We start from the raw sequence: 21,311 nt of genomic DNA on the forward strand, positions 1-21,311 counted from the left end.
TCCTCGGTGCGGGGGAGCCGCATGCAGGCCATTGGCTGTGGCAGTCGCTGTGCTGCTTCCCCACCCACAGGTGGTCACCAGCTGTTGCCTGGTATAGGCCTGGGTCATGTCTAAACATTGGGGAGAGTACACCTTTTACAATATTCAAAATGTTTCTGGTTTCTCCACAGACGCGTGAAATAAGAGGATTCCACAAAAGGCCTGGAAAGGTATGATACTATACCATCTTTAACATAGTCGTTGCTGTCGGGCAGAAACCTCCTATCTCCATGTTCTACCCTTTTGTGTTTTTTCGTAAATTAACGCCCTACTTGATCATACTACAGCGTCACACAAAAGCATCAAAAGTAGCAGATCCACAAGCTCGAAACGCGGCGAGAAGCGACGCTTTTTGAGCTTGTAGTTCTGCTACTTTTGCATTTTTTTTATTTGAATCCTGAAAAGTAACAGTTTTGGACATAATGAGGTTTCCACCCGACAGAGACGATATACTCATACAAATGTTTTGATAAAATATACTGCTTGCTTGATGTGGTGCTGAAACCTCTACTTCCTGGTTCAGATTGTCATGCACCAGTTTGCTCGCTTTGGAGGGGACGCCCACGAGATCTACCGCGATGTGGAGGACGCCACCACGATGACGCTGTCCCCGGTCATCTCAGCCAGGGTCATCAGAGGATGGTGGGACACAATCTAAATTCTATTTGTCTTTTCGTTGATGTTATATGATTTCCAGCAGTAGATATTGACATTGTTTCTTTTTTTAATAAAGAGGAAAAGGGACTGAATGGTACAATGAGAGAATGTTGTTGATGGGATTTGTACATAGGTTGACATTAACTAATGAACCCAAGTATATTATCTTGCTGTGATGTATCACAGTGTTTGCTGTCCTAGACCAGACTCACCCTGGCTTTGCTATGCATATTTGCTATCATAATATATCCCCATGTAATTCTAATTCAAATAACTAATAACATAAAATATATGACGTCATTCTCTCGCTCTCTTCAATAGCTGGCTCCTGTATGAAAAGCCTGGGTTCCAGGGACGTGCCATTGCTCTCGAGGAGGGTGCTCAGGATCACATAGTCAACATGTGGGCAGAGGAGGGAACCCCCACCACAATAGACCAGATGGGTCAGACCATCTCAACGGCACCTATGGTCATTGGATCTATTCGCTTGGCAGTTAGGGTAAGTTACAGACAAATATGTCCTCTGTCATAATAATGTATATGTAGGGTGCACAACCTTTTCAGGCCGCGACCCCCCCAAAATAATCATATTTGAACTGGGGACCCACTTAGAATTGTAGGCATTACATTTAGTTTGACTTGGTTCCACAGATAAATATTGTGAAAATAGCCGAACTGCAAGCTCACAACGCCTCGCAGTGTGAGGCGTTGTGAGCTTGTAGATCGGCTATTTTCACAACGTTTGCCTCTTTCTTACGTAATATTTGACAATTTGGCCAATTTGTTATGAAAAAGGTCTTAAAAGTCATTAAATTGTAACTTTAGAAATGTGCAGATACCCTGTATACACTTATACTGTATGTTGGTTTGTTACAGTATACTGTTGAGTGAGAAAACAATGTTGCACATTAACACATTCCATGCCAGAGTTTGATATCATAATGTACTCACCAGTGCCAGCGATTTATTGTTGTTTTTTTGTTTATGTAATTAATATTGTTTATTTGATGTGACACAGGACTACAGTGCGCCACATATTGACCTGTTCGCTGAGGTGAATGGGAGAGGCAGGTTGTCATCGTACTGGAACGACACGATAGAGATCGGATCCTATAATATACCACAGAACACTGGCTCCATCAAAGTCCAATCTGGCGTGTAAGTCATGCAACCACTTCATCTTAAACCAAAAGAAGGATTTTCAAAGTTATCAGATGTGGCTTTATTTAAACAGTAGTAGCCACTAATGGTGAATTACCTTGCCAGGATGATCTGGTGGTCTTGTAAGTCTTGCATTAGCCTTTTTTTTCCTCATTGCAGTTGGCAGCCCGACTAAAGATGGTTATTTTCATTAGACTCATTAGACTTCTCAACATACATTTTGTGTCGTGTTTTTTCTGCTACATGATGGAATGTATGATGAAATGCTAGTGCTTGCCAGACAGAAAGACACCTACCGTATCACTATGTGTTCATGCTCAATTCATGGTCAACTGATAGTGTAGTGTAGGGAGTGAAAATAATATTTTTCAAATAATTTGCAATGGGCATTATATCTTCTCTGTCGGGTGGAAACCTCACGTGTCCAAAAACCAAAACTATTACTTTTCAGGATCCAAATTCCAAAATAGCAAAAGTAGCAGATCGACAAGCTCAAAAGATGTCGCTTCGCGCCGTGTTTCGCGTCGCGTTTTGAGCTTGCAGCTCTGCTACTTTTGATACTTTCGTGTGACGCTGTAGTATGATCAATTATGACATTCATTTACGAAAAAAAACACCAAAAGTTAAAATATGGAGATATGAGATTTCTGCCCGACAGCAGTGATATTTTTCATTTATGATCCGGGGATAATCCAGTGTCATATTCTTGGACATTGAATTGTTTGTATGACATACAAACAATTGTGTGTGTTTTTTTACGATGTGAAAATGAATCTTTATCTCTCTCTCTCTCCCTGCATCTGTAGCTGGCTGGTGTACAGTGATCCAGGGTTTGCGGGTCTTGAAGTGGTGTTGGAGAAGGGAGAGTACCCCTGTCCAGAGTCCTGGGGCTTCCCTCAGCCAATCATTGGCTCTCTCAGACCTCTGCGAATGGTATTTTAACCTTTGACCCAGATGTTACAGACTTACTTTAACCCATTAAGACCGGGAACGCATCTGTGTGCATTTTTTTTTTCTTTGGCTATTCAAAAATGGCAGATATACAAGCTCATAGAACATGAACTTGTAGATCTGCAATTAGTTTTTGAGCAATCGTGATTTGTTTTGCAAATCTTTAGTTTGAATATATATATTTTTTTAAAGTGAACATTTGTAACTCTTTTGCTTCTGGGGATTCTACAAATGTCGTCTAAATCCTAACAGGTTTCTGAAAAACTTATATTTCTATATCAGTGGTTCTCAAACTTTTTCATGTCAAGGACCACCCAAAATTATATGTATTTGTCCGCCGACCCCCATTTCAAAATATGTTGGTCCAGGGACCCCCCAGAAGCAAAGATTTGAGTTACAAATGTTCACTTTAAAAAAATATATATATGCATTAAAAGATTTGCACACATTTTCACGATTTAAAAAAATTAGCCAAATAAATCTTAAAATGACACAGATGCTTTCCCAGATTGAATGGGTTAAACACTATCAGACTGCATTTGTCAGTGTGACTATGAAAAAGTGTATAATTGTTACGCTTTATTTGAAGGTAAAACTGGTTTTGCATTGTCTAACACAGTGTTTATCAACCTTTTTTTGTGCCAAGGCACACCTGGCATAGCCAAAAGATCCCAGGGCACACCTAGATATACGGTATATATATATATATAATTATATATATATATACGGTATATATATATACACACACACTAGGGGTGTGCCGATACACTAATTTCAAACAAATATTTCTGTTAATTTGCATTATTCAGACATGCAAACTTGTAGCTTTTCAGCTTCCACTAGCCGTTTTGAATCCAAATAGGGCAATAGTGTGACACCTGACCCGAAAAAAACAGCATGTTGTCACCCTTTTCACCTCGGGGCTGTTTGCATGCCTGATTATTATTATTGTTTTTAAATTATATTTTTTCAAACCTTCTTCAAACGGCGCGGCACACCTCAGCAGTAGCCCCGGCCCAAAATTGGGACGTTTGCCAGGGTTGATAAACACTGGTCTAACACAACTCTCTTTTCTTCACAGGGTGCAATAAGGGTGGAACGTCCCAAAGAAGTGAAGGTACATTTTAAAAGGATCATAACACCAATCCATGACTGATATCTACATAAGAAACACTCGCATGCACTTTTACGCATGCACTTTTACTTATAGTTATTAATATTACTTATCATGTTAAATGTGAGTTTTCAGACAATTAACCACTTAAACCCTCAATACTTTGTAAACCATACCTTCGGCTCGGTACTTGGTCTGCTCTTTTTTACCTCTACACCAAACCTCTTCACCGAAATTAGCCGATCTACAAGCTCACAACGCGTCGTTACGACGCATTACGACGCGCTGTGAGCTTGTAGATGGGCTATTTTCCCGCAAATGTTCCGCCCAGAATAGGGATGCCTGGGTTCAAGTGGTTAATGTAAAAAAAAATACAAATGAAGTTGTAAACTATCCCCCTGCAGTATCTCTGAGGACCCCCTAGGGGTCCCGGACCCCCTGTTGAAGACCCCTGGCTTATACTTCAAAAATGACACATTGGAAACAAATGTTGTCGAACAAGAATCACAGATTCTTGTTTGAATATGCCAGGGCCTCTACCCACTGTGATTAAATGTGCTGACAGTTTAGCTGTGGTCCTCAGGGTGTTGTGAAACATCACAGCATGTTATTGCCAGCATATTGGCTGGTGTGCTGGGAACTACATAGGGCCTGCCAACCGAGCTGGCACAGAGCATCACTGGCCGCTGTCTCTGCACGTCTGAGATCAGCAGCCGGCCTGGTTTGCTTTGCTTTGCTAAACACACCACTGAGATCAGCAGCCGGCCTGGTTTGCTTTGCTTTGCTAAACACACCAGACCGTGGTTGGTTGCATCCCATGCAGGGCCATGACAATTATGAACATGCACACAGCCTCAAACACCTGAAGGCATTCACTCAGACAATGTACGGTGCACAACGTACGTTAAGTGTGCATGCATGGATAGCCACTGCAGCAATAGACAGCATTGTGTGTCTTTTGGTGTTCCCATGACCATGTTCAACATTGTCATGGGATGGAAGCAATATGGGTCTGGTCTGTTTAACAAAGTAATTCAAACCTAGCCTGTCCACTGTGTGTTGTAATTTTTTCGTAGTTTCCCAGTGGAGAGTGATTGCGATAGCGAAACCGTGCAAATAAACACGCAAGTGCTTTACTAAAATGTATTACCCTACTATTAACCTATTGTATAAATGTATACAGTAATAACAGAGATTGTGTGCACATCTAGTACCTGTATTTAGGCCATGTGCAGGCCATCAAGGCAATAATCCGCACACTGGTTTAAAGCTCCCAAACACTTTATTTAATGGCGCAACATTTAGATCTTATAGACCTTATCAGGCAAATGTCCAAAAAAACAATAATATACAGAAATAATTCCCCCTAAATGTCTCAAATGAGGCTTCCTAGAGCACTCATGTCTCTTTCAGGGGAGCAGAACTCCCCGTAGATTCCCTGTATTTTGAACCCTGACTTTCTGTAGTTACTCTCTGATTGAAATATGTCCACGGGCACTGTATTGTACATGGCCATGGGCACTGGAATCTGGGGAATGGCCGGCATTCCTCCTGCTGGGACAAGCATGGGCCATACACATACACATTACACACACTCAAATGCGTGCACACAATAACACACATTCTTGATTGTCACGATATTGCACATCAGTGAAGTGGGGTCGAAGTGGGGTCCGGGGACCCCCAGGGGGTCAACCAAAAAATGTAGTTAAATATAGCATCAATATCAGCTTAACCCATTAAGACCGGGAACGCATCTGTGTCATTCTTAGATTTCTTTGGGCTATTCAAACATAGCAGATCTATAAGCTCGTAGTGCGGCACAGAGTGCCACGCTACAAGCTTGTAGATCTGCCTATTTTTGAAAAATCGTGAACATTTGTGAAAATCTTTGAATATATACTTTTTTAAAGTGAACATTTGTAACTCAAATCTTTGCCTCTGGAGGTCCCTGAAACAATTGTTCCAAATGTTCGCTTTAAAAAATATATATTCAAAGATTTGCACACATTTTCACGATTTAAAATAAATAGCCAAAGAAAAAAAAAATGACACAGATGCGTTCCTGGTCTTAATGGGTTAATCACTTTACTATATACATCGGCTATTGGAAAATAGCCGATCTACAAGCTCACAACGCGTCAATGCAAGGTCCATTTCGAGACGCTCATCTTTTTTTCTCATTTCCTCAGGCCTTACTCTTTGAGAAGCCGGGCTTTGAAGGAGAATGCATGGAGGTGGACAGTGAAGTGTACGACTTCACAGAAAGTGAAGAAGACAGGGAAGCAGAAAGAAATGTTGAGAAGAGGAGAACACTCTCTACTGTGGGGTCTCTGAAGATCCTCGGTGGCCTGTGAGTATCTAGTCTTTCACTAACTGATTAACACTTTCATTCGATTTTTTTAGGGCATAAAACACACAAACATAAAACACACAATAGAGCACCGAAGTCCTGACGTCACTGCCAGTAGAGGGCGCTTTCCGCAGGTTCATGGCTTTACTTTTTGTATTGATATCCTCATTGGGGAATCTTAGATCGCTTCATATAAGAACTGTGTTCCAAAAATAAACACACCACCCTGGCCTTTTTACTCATATGGATATGAAGCATCGACTGACGGTGTAAATGTACACATTTACCCAAAGAGTAACACAATATAAACACTAGAAACGAGTCAAACAACCCAAAGACTACATTTCCCATGAACGCGGCTGCTGTGGGGACAGTGATTTCAGACCCGGAAGTAGTAGTTCTTAACTCATTCAGTTCCTGACTTATTTCTGGCAGTTTGGCTCTGAGTGCCAGAGCCAAAATTCATTGTAAAAAAAAAGTGCTTAGGAGCCGAGATACAGCCTTTTTCAGTAAGAAGTTAAACAAGAAGTGAATGGAGCAGAACATTTTCAAATCATGATATCTTGGGTGAATTTTTTTCCAATGTTCAGAACCCTTTTTTTTTTGGACGTCTTAGACGTCCAGTGGCACTGAATGAGTTAAGACTTTTAAGGCAGAATTAATTCCATTTTCGCCAGAAACAGGCTGTATCAAATATGAATGAATATCATAAACGATGCAGAGCCACCCCCCTGACAAAAACGCCAGGGTGGTGTGTTTATGTTTGGAACACAGTTCTTATATGACGTGATCTAAGATTCCCAAATGGGGATTTCAACACAAAAAATAAAGCCACGAACCCGTGGAACAGCGCCCTCTAGTGGCAGTGACGTCAGACTTCGGTGCTCTATAACACAGCATCATCAGAAATATATCAGCCAGCCAGTACATAAACAAACATAACAATCACCAAACTGCACACTAAGCAAGGAGTAGTTCACACAAAACATGACTTATTTTCTATCAATTACACACCACGTGAAGCCTTGAATTCATGGAGATTTTTATGTTTTTGTCGCATTCCTAAGCCAATAATTTGATGAACGGCAAAGTGTCCGGTAGGAGACTCAATGGAGACTCTTTGAGTACCGGAGACTCCGCTGGTCATCAAATTATTGGCTTACAAAACACAACATCTGCATGAATTCAAGGCTCCATGGGGTGAGTAAACGATAGAAAAAAAGTCACTTTGGAGCTGAACTATCCCTTTAAGTAGCAGGATCACCCAAAAATAAACAGACGAAAGACGAAACAGACGAGAGAGAAAGGGATGTCCAAGCCTGTTATCCTCTCCACTGCCACATGTATCTGGTCTTTCATTAACAAGATGATTTACATAATGTTTTCTTTATCTTTACCTTGATGTGTTCCTCCCCGCCAGCTGGGTGGGCTACGACGAGGCGGAGTTTGAGGGGCGGCAGTACATCCTGGAGGAGGGAGAGTACGCAGACTGCAGTGACTGGGGAGGGGACGCGGACGGATTCATGTCCCTACGTCCTGTACTCGCTGTAAGCATGATCTAAAACCTTTATGTCAGTGGGTCTCGGAACTTTAATATGTATTTGACCCCCATCTGAAAATAGTTAGTGCTAGGGACAAAATGTTGTTAAAATGTTTCAAAAATTCAAAATTGTCAATTCTATTCAAGATTTATTTTGTATTTTTTAATGTACTGTATATATGGTTAAAGTGGTTCATCTCGTTTTGTTTCTATATTAACACATTTTGCTGGGGACCCCCCGTAACCCCCTCAAGGACCCATGGGGGTCCCTGGACCCCACTTTGAGAACCACTAACCGTTATGGAACGCTAACACTGAATTCATGCTGTTTGTTGGGAAAGCAGCCAGTCGCCTGAGTTTTCTTTTATAATTTTTTTGCGTCATTAACCCATTTAAACCGGGAACGCATCTGTGTAACCACTTAAACCATTATTTTATAGGCTTTGGCTATTCAGAAATAGCAGATATACAAGCTCATAGCACGGCACCGAGTGCCTGCTATTTTGGTGCTATTTTAGGAAGAAAGTGTGCAAATCTTTGAATACATATTTTTTTAAGTGAACATTTGTAACTCAAATCTTTGCTTCTGGAGGTCCCTGGAACAAAATATTTGACAAATGTTCGCTTTAAAAATATATATATTCAAAGATTTGTATATCTGCTATTTTTTTATACCCAAATGACACAGATTATTTTCCGGTCTAAATCTGTTAAAAGAGGTGGATGGAAGAGGTGGAGAGGAAATGAAACATACATAGTGACCTCTCCCTCCGCTGTAGCCCCAGGGCTCGGCCACATAAAATTAAGATCCGGCAGAGGGGATGAACTGAGCGTTCCTGATCTGCTGGGCCCAAGTTGAAAACTTTTAGTCCCTGTCCGAGTGGATCAGATTTGGATTTTGGGTGTTAAAGATATTATTTGATTATTCAAACATTATATTTCTTATTGATATGTTTGCTGAGATAATTCTATGATCACAGATTGAATATCGTCTCTGTCGGGTGGTAACCTCACATGTCCAAAACTGTTACTTTTCAGGATTCAAATTCAAAAATAGCAAAAGTAGCAGATCGACAAGTTCAAAACGCGTTTCGAGCTTGTGGATCTGCTACTTTTGAGTGACGCTGCAGTATGATCAAGAAGGGTGTTAATTTACTCAAAAACACAAAAAGTTAAAATATGGAGATAAGAGGTTTCTGCCCGACAGCAACAATGTACTGTAAAGGTGATCCCAATGCAGTTTTTTGTTTTGTTTTGAACTAACCCTAAATCCAAATCTGATCCACTCTTGGGCACCTGCTGACTAGAAACACTCCTCCATGTTAAATTAGGCGCAGGCTGTCAAAAAAAAATAGGTTTAAAAGGTTGTTTCAAACGTGACCAAATGGACCCTTACCGGTGTCTGATGGTCTTCATTGGTTTATTGGGACTGGCATCTTGAAGCACTTTCTGTTATTATCCAATGGATTCAAGTTCTCAGACTGATTTCAGTCATTTGAATTCCATAAAGTCAGCACGACTTTTTGGAATCGTGTCACTCACCATCATTAATTACTCATCACTCATCATTCGTTATTTTAAGATTAAAGAGTATTTGAAGTGGTCTAGCAATAGAATACATGTTCAATCTTCCAGAAAACCCTAATGATCTCGGATATTTTGTAAGAGTTGAGATTAAAGCCTCAATCTGCAATTTCTTCAACTGGCTGGCTGCATGGCTACCAAAACATAATTATTTTACATATTTTGCTTGTTTATGAAACACGGCTCCTTAAACGCTGTTTCACCGATCGCACATTAGGACTTGGCCTAATGAAGATTTTCAGTCGTGAGATTTTATTTAGCTTTAATCCATGTATTATCCACTGTAGGGTTTCCAGTCGCCTTATGTGAAACTGTTCAGTGAGAGGGACCTTTTGGAGAGAAGTCTGAAGGTGGACTTCATGGGACCGGTTCCCAACATCGAGGACACCAGCTTCTCTGCCAGGACCCAGTCCGTCAACGTCCTAGCAGGAGTGTAAGTTCTCAAACATTTTCATGTCAGGGACCCCCAAATTGATATGTATTTGGCTGTGGACCGCCATCTGACAATATTTTGTGCCAGGGACCCCCACGCAAGACTTGTTGTCAAAAATATTTTTTGTTTTTTTTAATAGAAGATCTAAGAAGCTCACAACACATTTGTGTCCTATGTGCGTTTTAGGCCCTATTTGAACTGCCCACACTTGTAGATCAGCTAGTCCAAATAGTCCATGTATATAGGGTTAAAGTGGTTAAACTGATTTCTGATGCTATATTAACACATTTAGTTGGGGACCCTCTAGAACCCCCTCAAGGACCCCTGGTCAAAGTAATTGTGAGTTTATAGATCGGCTGTTTTCGGTGCACGAGGGTTATCAATAGGGCTGTAGCTGCCAGGCATGAAAAAAAAAAAAAAAAAAGCAGGAAAACAAAGTGATCTGCTCCATTGTGCGCTGGCCGTTTTGTGGGTGTTTCTCTGGTCTCCTTTTTCTAGCAGATAGACCTCCCTCTGAGCATTGATACTTCTAGACAATTGATACAACAGGTTTCACACTGGGTTATAGGACATGAGATTACTGTCTCAAGCGTAAGAATTCTGCAGGGACCTGCAACAAGCACCATCTTATGAAAAATAAGAAATTTGGTTTTCAAAACTACCCAACCACAAAAAGGAGCCAAATCCACACTTTTGTTTGCACCTCCCCTTGTCTTCATCTAGGGGTCCGGGACCCCTAAGGAGTCCTCAGGGTTACTACAGGGGGGCCGCCAAATCTTGTGATAGGATAACTTTTCTTACATTAACCACTTGAACCCTAGCATCCCTATTCTGAGGAGAACTTAAGCCAAAAATTGCAGATCGGCTATTTTCAGCAAAGAGGTTTGGTGTAGAGGGGGAAAAGGAGCAGACCAAGTACAGAGTGAAAGGTCAAGTTTGCTAAGTATTGACTGTTACTGCTTCATCTCTCTCTCAGCTAGGGGGTCCATGGCCTGAAAAAACGCTGAAGACCCCTGTTCTAGGGCATGATATCACTGTAGCTAAAATAATAGGCTTTTTGAAGCAGCATATCCAGTTTGGAGAGCTTAATGTTAACAATGCTGTATGCAACTAGTAATAGAAGGTAGCCTCGAGGCATGTGGTTTGTTGAGCTCTCAAACTAGCTGGGACTCGTTTAACCTCAACAAAATAAAGAAAAAGACAGATGATAACTATTTATGTTGTGGAGGTGTGCAGTTCCTAAACAACTTACAGCTTATATAGGCCTACAGTACAATTATTTAAAAAATACTTTGTCACCATGTCAACCGGCATAATACATAATTATCTACACAACAAAAGTAACTTAACTTAACTTAAAGTACTTTATATCTGCCAGCTGCCTGCCCAGGCAACATTGAATTTGGTTAACCTTTATCCATTCTTTGTGGAACCGTGTATAATTTATTCTGAGTCTGGCTGGCCTGCTAAATCATTTAGTGCCTTGTAGAAGCACAGACTTCCTGTTTGGTTAAAGATAAGACAGATTTAGAGCCAGTGATTTGGTCAGAATGGAAAACATACTAACACACACAGTGTTTAATTTTAGACTCTCAATCCATTGCGTCATCTTTTAGTTAGGACCGTGCAACTGTCAATCCAACTAATTGACTTGAGTGATAATGAAAAAGAATAGAGTTTGTGGTGGAAACGGAAAGTGACATTGTTTATATATTTTCCTCCAAACGTTTCTACAAGCTCACAAAGCGTGGCATTATGAGCTATTTTCGCTATTGGCGAAGTGTATAGGGCTTGAGTGGTTAAGAACAAATTCTACTGTATAGCACCAGCCTACAATAAAAAAAATTGACTGATGCGACAGCCCACCTGTACTGGTGGACTGTGTATTGCTTTATCATATTTTGTCGTACGTCATTGTCAGCATACTGTACGTTAGCATTAATGTGCATTATTTGTCTCAGTTTGTACAGTATTTAAGGATGTGGTTTGTGTGTTGATGGCAGGTGGGTGTTGTTTGAGAACGCTGGATTCAATGGAGAGCTCTACGTTCTAGAGAAAGGCCTGTACGGGAGTCCAGAGGACTGGGGAGCACACAGCCCCAAGATGTCTTCCATGCAGCCCGTCTTCCATGTAAGGCATTTTCTGTTGGCTAAATCACAGATATTCTTGTGAGGTCCAAAACTGTTGGAAGAGATAAAAACCGATAGGAATGATGCAAGTCTGCTCACAAGGGTTCAAGACATGTAGGAAGGATTTTACAACTCTGTCAGAAATGCTTCAACACGACTAGGAAGAGTTTAAGTCCGTCATGAATCATTTAAGACTTTCAAGAAGTTTTTCCTTTGTATGTAACATCTGGGCTGCTGATTTAGTGTAGCTTTTACAGTGCAAGGCTGGTAATAATTGCTCTTACTGTGCATTTTACAGGACGTCATGACTGGTTCGAGTAAATTCAAGGTGAGTTCTGGCAATAAATCAACAATTATCATCAAAAACATCATGCTTGACAGATTTGCTGACATCTTTCAGTGCTGCACTTAAGGATGTAGACCTTCTGTTGTATATCGTCTGTCGGGTGGAAACCTCATATGTCCAAAACTGTTACAAAAATAGCAAAAGTAGCAGATCGACAAGCTCAAAACAAGTTTCGAGCTTGCAGATCTTCTACTTTTTTAAGTTAAAATATGGAGATAAGAGGTTTCTGCCCTGACAGCGACGACTATGGAAGTAGTGTATTGCTCCAGGTCTGTCGTCTGTTGCCCGAGTCACTAAGGATGTTTTGGCGTGTATTATTGATACTGTAGGTGCAGCTGTTTTCTGAGCCAGGCTGCCAGGGAAAGCTGGTGGTTCTGGAGGACAGCGTGGCAGCTCTAGATGAGGACTTTGAGCCTAGGTCCTGCAGGGTGCTGGCTGGCAGGTAGGCACAACTTGATATGAAATCAACTTTGACATAACAGCTTTCTTAGCAAGGTTATTATAGTTATAGTTCAGCATTTTTCATTAGATTAGATTTTTTATTTTTGTTCAGACTTCTTTTCAATTTCAGTTTAGATTTACTTAATTTTTCAATGGGTTTGGCTAGTTTGGCTTTTATTGTTTGAAAAAGGACATTTTCTCAAGAATGTTTGTAGGTTTTATAGTTCGTTTTGTAAATACACCATACCGTTTCAGTTAGTTATATTTTTTAAGCCTCATTTATATTTATATTTCAGTTAACTAATTATTATTATTTTTTTATCACACCTAGTTTTCATTATTTCATTAGTTTTAGTGAACTATTTATCTATACTATATCGTCTCTGTCTGGTGGAAGCCCAAGATGTCCAAAACAGTTACTTTTCAGGATTCAAATGAAAAAACAGCAAAAGTAGCAGATCAACAAGCTCGAAACGCGTCGCCTTGCGGATCAGCTACTTTTGATACTTTCGTGTGACGCTTTCAAGTAGGGCGTTCATTTACGAAAAAAACACAAAAAGTTTGAATATGGAGATTGGAGGTTTCCGCCCGACAACAACGATATAGTAGTAAAAGTGAAGATTATCAGTGTCAAATCCATAATGTGTGTGTACATGTCTTCTCTCTGCTTTATGTGTCTGTACTCTCTGTGGCAGTTGGGTGGTGTATGACAAAGCCCAGTTCACAGGGCGCATGTACGTGCTGGAGGAGGGAGAGTACTCCAACACAGAGGCTATGGGCTTCCCGTCTCCTGACACTACCATGCGATCCATACACACCATAGGACACGTAAGTGCTCATTTAGGACTGAGGGGTAATTCATACCGCTGGGATTTTTCTCTGCAATGTTCTAATGCTTAAATTTACACTCCGTTGTATGACAGTGTCACGCAGCCGATTTTCTTTTGACGTGCACCGCCTTCGCCGACAAAGTATAAATCAGGCTTAACATGTTTTTTTTTCACTGCAAATCTTTGCTCTGTAAAAGGCTTGAATAGGGATGGGATGGTTAAACCCGAAATGTGTGTCACTAACCGTTTAGAACTAAATAACTGAAATGTACTGAAATTAAGTCACATTAAAATAAATAAAATATGAACTAAATTATTAATGGAATAAATCACTTAAACATTATCTATAATTGTTCCTCATACAATATTTCACCATACCTAATAAAGTTTTAAAAAAAACATTTGAAGAGAAGAAAACAACCTTACAGAATATAGACCTAATGTATGTTACAATACATGTTATAGGCCCTTTTTGAACTGCCCACACATAGGACTGCAACTTCATTTATTGATATGACGCAATAGACGGTTAACCGCGGTTAACTGCCCCACAATCCAAAGGTTAAACGTTTACTAAAAAAGGTCCAAATATCTCTAACGACAGAGATAGAGATAATGGCCATAATTATTGATAATATTATAATTTTGCAATACAAATCTATAATTGCCCTGTTTCCCTGTTTATTTCTCCCCTTTCATGTCACCGCAGGAGTTCTCTCTGCCCTCCATCACCTTGTTCAGTAAGCCAGGCTGCAGGGGTCGGAAGGTGGCACTGACAGACGGAACTGTCAACCTACTGCAGGCAGGCCTAGATGGATGCATACGCTCCCTAGTGGTGGCCAGAGGAATGTGCGTCACAATTTTAAATTATTTTCATTTAATTTCACTATGTTTTATTAGTAAAGGCAGACACATTTTGATGTATGTGTGATAACAGAAAGTCACTATTAAATTAGTTTGAGGGTACTGTATTTCCCCAATTGATATCCCCTGTTGAAGACATGCCCAGAACTGAAAAACAGTATCCTTAATATAAGGTAACATAATGTTCAACATGGATGCATAAAAATCCCTTTAATCAGGTCAGTTTATCTGGCAGCAATAGATGACCATTGCAGGTGCAGTTATTTTACTTGTGACTTTTCCTTATCTTTTACGTATGTTTTATTGAACAAACTATTGGTGGTCTCTGCAGGTGGGTATTGTACGAGGGCTCTAGCTACCGCGGTCACCAGATCCTGCTCCAGCCCAGCGAGGTTGGTGATTGGTGCAAGTTTAGCGGCTGGCAGCGGATTGGATCCCTACGACCATTAGTTCAGGTATGGAGTCATCTACAATTCTCACTAGTGCTGAGTGATCATGTTTCTTCGCTATACAATTAAAAAAATATTTCTGTTTTTCTTTTTTTCTTTCTTTATTTTGGTGACTTTTTTTTTGGAATGATTATAGGATGGGGACAATATGTTTTTATATCTCAAAACCAAACTGTTAATAGTATTCATCAGAATATTTCATATTTTGATATATTTTTTAGGACAAATGTTTTATAATTTAATTAAATACTCCTTTCACAGATCACCAGACCGCAATCATTTTAAATATATGTTTATACAAATGAATGTGATCTCTACTCCAACAGAAACCGATGTACTTCTGCCTGCGGAGCAAGGAGACAGGCTGTGTGATGACCCTGACAGGAACCCTGGATGAGATCAAACTGATGAGACTACAGGCCCTGGAGGAGACCGGGGGAGTGGAGCACGTCTGGCTCTACCAGGGTGGGCTGCTATCCTGCAAGGTGCGTACATTGATCAATGACTGGTCATGGTTAGCTACAGCAGTGGTTCTCCAACTTTTTCATGTCAAGGGCCTTGGTCGTTGAATGCTTTGTAAATTAGGAGTAGGACCTTGAAATCTATTCTATGGGAGACCGGGAGCCAATGTAGGGTGTACAGGACTGGTGTGATGTGTTCTCTTTTCTTTGTTTTGGTTATTAATCTGGTAGCAGATTTGTATGAGTTGTAGTCTGTCTATGGCTTGTTTTGGTAGTCCTGTGAGTAGAGCATTACAGTAATCTAGGCGGCTGGTGATGAAGGCATGGAAAAGTTTTTCTGCATCTGGTTGTGACAGGAAGGGTCGGACCTTTGCTATATTTCTGAGATGAGATTACTCCATTGATGTGAGATGTCAGTATCTCAATTTGTTACATAGAAGCTCAAGAATGTATTCAAAATGACAGTGTAGCTGTCTTTTAGATTAAAAGTGGTGTGTCCAAAAATCTTTGAATCGCCAAAGAACTGATAGTTGTGTTGGAAGGTTAGGTTCCAATCGCAGCAGGTTTAGGTTTAAGTGTAGCTCTGTGTTGGAATTTGTGATTGTAATGTGAACGCTATTATGACTTTGCACTCCTGTAACCTCTAGTGTTTTCTTTCTCCTGGGTCTATGCACTCTTGGGTCTTGGGTCTATGCACACTTAGAGTTTCAAATTGTGTAAAAATCATGAAATGGACTAAAACTGAGAAAAATATAATAGAATATCGCAAAAACATCCACAGTTGAAGAAGTCAGTAAATGCATACAAAATAGTGCCTGAACCTTTTGAAAATTACCTTGGATTTCCTCATGCGCATTTACATGCTGCTGATTCTTAATTATTCTTCTCATTCCATTTGTCAGCATGATATTTGCTTTTAAGAAAACCACAAACAAGGTGACTGATTACCCTAATGCAGTTTCCAAAACAGTGTGTCGGGACCCATTTTTGTCAGTCGCGAGCAAATATCCCCCCTTTTTTTTCTTTTTAAAATTATTATTATTTCAAAAGATCTTTTTTTAATAAAATAAAATAAAATAAAACATATTGTTTCTACATTAAAAACTAATTGTACAATTTTCAAAATAATTTCATACATAAAATAAATGTAAAGAAATTCCATAAATGTAACTTTTAAGAAGAAGTGAGAATAGCTCATGTTGCTTGTAGCTTGTAGATCTGCTATTTTCACAGAGACATCAAATTTCTCTTTTGTGTCTCGAGCTAAAACGTTTGGGAACCACTGCCCTAATGTCCCTGTCTTGTCTCTGTGTCTCTCTCTCTCCACCTCTGTGTGTGCAGCTGGTAGAGGAATGTTGCCTGGAGACCACCAGCAACGTGATGATGGCTGGCAGCCGGCTGTGTGTCTCCCCAGAGCGTGGCAAGGACAGCCAGCTGTGGAACATCACCGCGGACGGCCTGGTTCGGTGCCACCTCAAACCTGAGCTGGTCCTGGAGATAAAAGGTATCACTGGCTTATCGAGCTGTACTGTACTGTATGCTTCTAAAGTTGCTTTTGTTGATTAACCCTTTAAGACCGGGAACGCATCTGTGTCATTTTTAGATTTCTTTGGCTATTCAAAAATAGCAGATATACAAGCTCATAGCGCGGCACCGAGTGCAGCGCTATGAGCTTGTAGATCTATTTTAGAAAAATCGTGAAAATGTATGAAAATCTTTGAATATATATTCTACAAATGTCTTATAAATCCTAACCGTTTTTTGAAAAAACGTATGTTGCTATACATCAGTGGTACTCAAACGTTTTCATGTCAAGGACCCCCAGAATGATATGTATTTGGTCGTGGACCCCCCATCTCAAAATATTTTGTTCCAGAGACCCCCCCAGATGCAAACATTTGAGTTAAAAATATTTGCTTTAAAATATATTTATATATATATATTCAAAGATTTGCACAAATTTACACAATTCTTCAAAAATAGCAGATCTACAAGTTCATAGCGCGGCGCTCGGTGCCGCGAGTACCAAGGAGTACCAAGGCACTCGGTGCCACGCTATGAACTTGTACATCTGCTATTTTTGAATAGCCAAAGAAATCTTAAAATGACACAGATGCAGACTTGCTTTCAGTCCTACTAGAAAGAATGCGAGCACTTCAGTCAAACATGAACGATGAGACAAACTTGCCGGGTGCACGGCTCAGGATCAGCTAATGGGCCTAGCTGATGAAAGCATAGAGTCGAAACGCGTCCTGATTGCCTTGTTGCCTCTTTACTTTTCAAGTAAAATAAAAGAAGTATCTGAGAGACACAATGTGAGTGCTGGCATCAATCTCTTCATTATTAGTTTCAGTCTTAACCCAATGTCGCCATCTCCTGGTGTGTTGGTGAGGAGCAGTTGTACAGCACTAAAGATATCTGGGTTGTCTCAAACCTGAATTTCACTGAAGGGTCAGTGATGTACAACAGGATTCCAAGGTAGCACCTACTGTACAGTGATAAGGATCTAACGTCAACAACACATGCAGGATAGTTCGCAATGCCTATAGTATCTATCATTCTATCCATCATCCTATCCGTCCCGTTCCCTCAGGTCCAGTGACCTCCTGGTGCAAGCTCCGAACCTGGTGTGCCCCCTCCCTCCCCAACCATATTGTTGTTTTAGTTTTTTTTCTTTTCTTATACAGTTTTTTTTTATCCTCCCTTATGTAAAGTGACTTTGAGAACTTAGAAAAGCGCTATATCATTCTGAGGTATTATTATGAATGGTATCTAAAATTGGTGTATGTTTTTATGATGCATTCTGGGAATTCTTTAGACAGCTGAAATTCCACTCATCTACAGTGATGTTGGCATTGGGATAGCCTAGAAAATGTCTAGGCAACCCTGGATTAACCTGTGGGGCGAGCCCGCCCTGGAAGCCAAAGGTCCCAGGGTCGATGTCGAAGTGTCCCTGAGCAAGACATTTAACCCCTGGCTGCTTACTGCTCCATCCTAGGAGGGGTAAAATGCAGAGGAAATATTTCCTGTATGTGCAAATGCACAGTGACAAAAAACATGGAGTGGGGACCAAAATTATAACCACTTAAACACTATATACTTTGTCATACAACTAATAGTGAAAATAGCCAATCCACAAGATCGCAGTGTGTAGTTGCATCATGGCGCGATTATAGATCAGATCTTTTGAAAAAAAATGTGAAAATCCTTGACATTTAAAAAAAAAATTAAAAAAAAAAAAAAATGGGACCTTTTTTTTTACTAGAATGACATGCCCAAAATTGGTACTTACTGGAATACCTTCTGAGTGTCTTGTGGGGTTTCATTGTAAGGTAAAACACGATTTGTAACTGATGGTCTTTGTTTCACAGGGGGTCAGCAGTATGACAAGAACCAGGTGATCCTCAACACGTTTGATGAGAGAAAGCTGAGCCAAAGGTGGACATTGCAGATTCTATAATATACCAGCTCTGCCATGTTCTTAAGAGCCCTCTGCTGCAGCTCTGCCCATCGGACTTACTGTAGCTCTGTGATGCAGCTCCATTTTGGGACCCAGTTTGCACCAGAAATTAGCCCCAGTTGGACTTTGGTCTTACTATGGCTTTATATGATTGTCTTGTTGAAACCTGTCTGATGTGAAACATAGTGGTACTCTTCACTTGTACAGATAGATACATATGTAGGTATTTCTGTTTCTATCAATGATGTATGTATTATTTTGTTCTGAAAATGTTCTGATAGTTCATTTGATTGTTCCTTGATTGATTCCTTTTAGTTAGTATCTGGCACAGCATACCAAAGAGACAGTTTAATGCACCTTCAATCCCATTGCTCTGTATTCGTTCACTGAAAACTCAGCCCTGTGCTAATGCTGCATTCAACCTTCCTCCATAATAGTACAATATGGATTCAATCTTTTCTGACTGTTTTTTTGACTGCTTCATTCATGTTGTTCCACGTGCCTTAATAGTTTAAAGATGATTTTAGGGAAACTTCTTTTGCCCTTTGTAAAGTTTTGATATCTTATTAACCTGTAGGTTTTTAAAATTTACCAGCTTTAGGTTGAATGGAAGCATCAGCAGTTAACATTTAAGGAAACGATGTTCACCACTGTGTCTTGACTGTAAATATGTAAATGCTGAAGAGACTGCTGTTGCTACATTTGATAATAAAGATTTGCCTTTTGTTTCTGGAGAAGCATACACATGAAAACCAAACAACGTATTATTTATTTTAGATATCGAGGGTTTGAAGCACAAAAGGCGTAGATTCAGTCATTCTGTCAGGCGGAGAGGTGTTTACTGTGGATTTTCTTCTTTTGACCTGACACCTCTCCCTTCAACTTCAAATATGACCTGACCTCAAATAGCACAATAGTGTGAAAGGTCTGGTGGTGCAGAATGAAAGGTGAGGTTTCACTATCCAAAATGTGTGGGTTTGAATCTTGGTCGCAGAGAATCTTCCTTATTCCTTATTTGTAATAAAATGTCACTGACATCACAAGGTATTCTTCATTTTACGTATGGTCCAGTATATTATTAATTCATATCAGTCACTGTATATTATAGTGGGGCAAGGCAGCCTACTGTAAGTCTTAAACAAAATATATAAAACATAATCCTAACCCTCAACAGTGGGATAAAATCAATATGGTAACGTCTTATGAGCCATGCAGTCGAATGTAAACAAAACCACTAGTGCAGTCTGGATCTGTCATGACCGTCATGGATGAACTTCAACCTGGTGTTTGCACTTTCTCCATTTTTGACCCGTTCATCTACATAAACGTTCGGATTTCAAATATAAAGTTTTTGACCCTGGCGAGGGTGGGAGTTGTAGGCCTACCTGACACCTTCTGCTTGACATGCGGCTGCTCTATCCATTGAGCTATGGCTGCCCCTTCAAACAATACAGTGGTTTTCAAACATTTTCATGTGAAGGACCATACCTGCCAACCTCAGACCGTCCGATAACAGGAGATTGTTTATGATTGCTATTAACTACCATTAACTAAACTACCATAAAGAGCATAAAGTAAAGCAGCCTAAAATTATTATGTCGACCTTAAAGTAAAAAAATAAGGATTTCAACCAGCAGGGACATTAGCTGGTATTATTTTATTTATTTATATATAAATGCATTTGACTACAAAAGGCAAAAAGTCATGTAACTATCAAGTATTTTGGTCTCATGTTGTTGCCGCGACACCTGCTGGCTGAAAAAAGTCAATGCAGCAGGGCTTTATAAACGGTAGCCCTACTGACAACAACATCATTATTCATAGCATATTTTTATTGTGTATATACATTATGTAGATAAATTACTGATAGCATTATTTCTATGTTGGTGGGGAAATGTAAGGTTTGTGCGTGATGAATCTAAAACTTGCCTTACATTTGTAGGAAGGGGGGAAACAATAATTGACAATTATGAATTATGAATTCCACTTAATAAACTTACAATATCACTGGTGTTCACCGTTCACTTAGGCTACGGGGTTGGGAAAAGCCATCTAAAACTTAAGATGCAATCAAAAATCCATAATTCAAGTTGCACAAAGACAGACGTCTGTACCTGCACTGGGCGCACATACAACAACGCCCAAACGCCGTGCATACGCCGTTCATACGACGTCCGAGTCAGACGTGAGTTGACGTTTCAACGTATTTTTTGCAAAACAGCTGCTGACTGAGGTCTGACTCGGACAGCGTATGCACGGCGTATGCACGGCGTATGGGCGTTGTGTGTGTGTGCCCAGTGGGTAAAGATATTTGTTGAAAAGACATGTCTTTTACAACGTCGATAAGACGTCGTCGCAAAACGCTGATAGGATGGATTACTGACAATGAATTACGAAATGGTAAAATCCCCCCCACCCCCTCTAAATTCAATAAATCTAAGATATGATTGCTATTAACTACCTGTGACATCATCAGCAGAGATTCTAAGGCAGTTCTAC

At 40.1% G+C, this 21,311-nt stretch overlaps 1 protein-coding gene across 3 annotated transcripts in view; it reads left to right on the forward strand.

Annotated features, from left to right (window-relative positions):
• Nucleotides 1–19,581, forward strand: part of crybg1a (crystallin beta-gamma domain containing 1a) — a 63,915-nt gene extending 44,334 nt beyond the window's left edge. For all 3 annotated transcript variants that reach the window (XM_080414473.1, XM_080414474.1, XM_080414475.1), the window contains 18 exons: nucleotides 171–209; nucleotides 563–681; nucleotides 1,018–1,195; nucleotides 1,715–1,854; nucleotides 2,664–2,790; nucleotides 3,890–3,925; nucleotides 6,115–6,275; nucleotides 7,696–7,822; nucleotides 9,687–9,832; nucleotides 11,836–11,962; nucleotides 12,260–12,289; nucleotides 12,637–12,749; nucleotides 13,444–13,576; nucleotides 14,288–14,427; nucleotides 14,774–14,897; nucleotides 15,218–15,376; nucleotides 16,694–16,856; nucleotides 18,724–19,581. In XM_080414473.1, coding sequence (XP_080270599.1) covers nucleotides 171–209; nucleotides 563–681; nucleotides 1,018–1,195; nucleotides 1,715–1,854; nucleotides 2,664–2,790; nucleotides 3,890–3,925; nucleotides 6,115–6,275; nucleotides 7,696–7,822; nucleotides 9,687–9,832; nucleotides 11,836–11,962; nucleotides 12,260–12,289; nucleotides 12,637–12,749; nucleotides 13,444–13,576; nucleotides 14,288–14,427; nucleotides 14,774–14,897; nucleotides 15,218–15,376; nucleotides 16,694–16,856; nucleotides 18,724–18,812 — 2,151 coding nt within the window. In that variant the 3' untranslated portion in view covers nucleotides 18,813–19,581. The remainder of the gene's footprint in view (nucleotides 1–170; nucleotides 210–562; nucleotides 682–1,017; nucleotides 1,196–1,714; nucleotides 1,855–2,663; nucleotides 2,791–3,889; nucleotides 3,926–6,114; nucleotides 6,276–7,695; nucleotides 7,823–9,686; nucleotides 9,833–11,835; nucleotides 11,963–12,259; nucleotides 12,290–12,636; nucleotides 12,750–13,443; nucleotides 13,577–14,287; nucleotides 14,428–14,773; nucleotides 14,898–15,217; nucleotides 15,377–16,693; nucleotides 16,857–18,723) is intronic.
• Nucleotides 19,582–21,311: the final 1,730 nt, after the last annotated feature.

The sequence above is a fragment of the Gymnoscopelus braueri genome (genome assembly GCF_963280865.1).
Source record: "Gymnoscopelus braueri genome assembly, chromosome: 19".
Lineage (NCBI taxonomy): Eukaryota > Metazoa > Chordata > Actinopteri > Myctophiformes > Myctophidae > Gymnoscopelus > Gymnoscopelus braueri.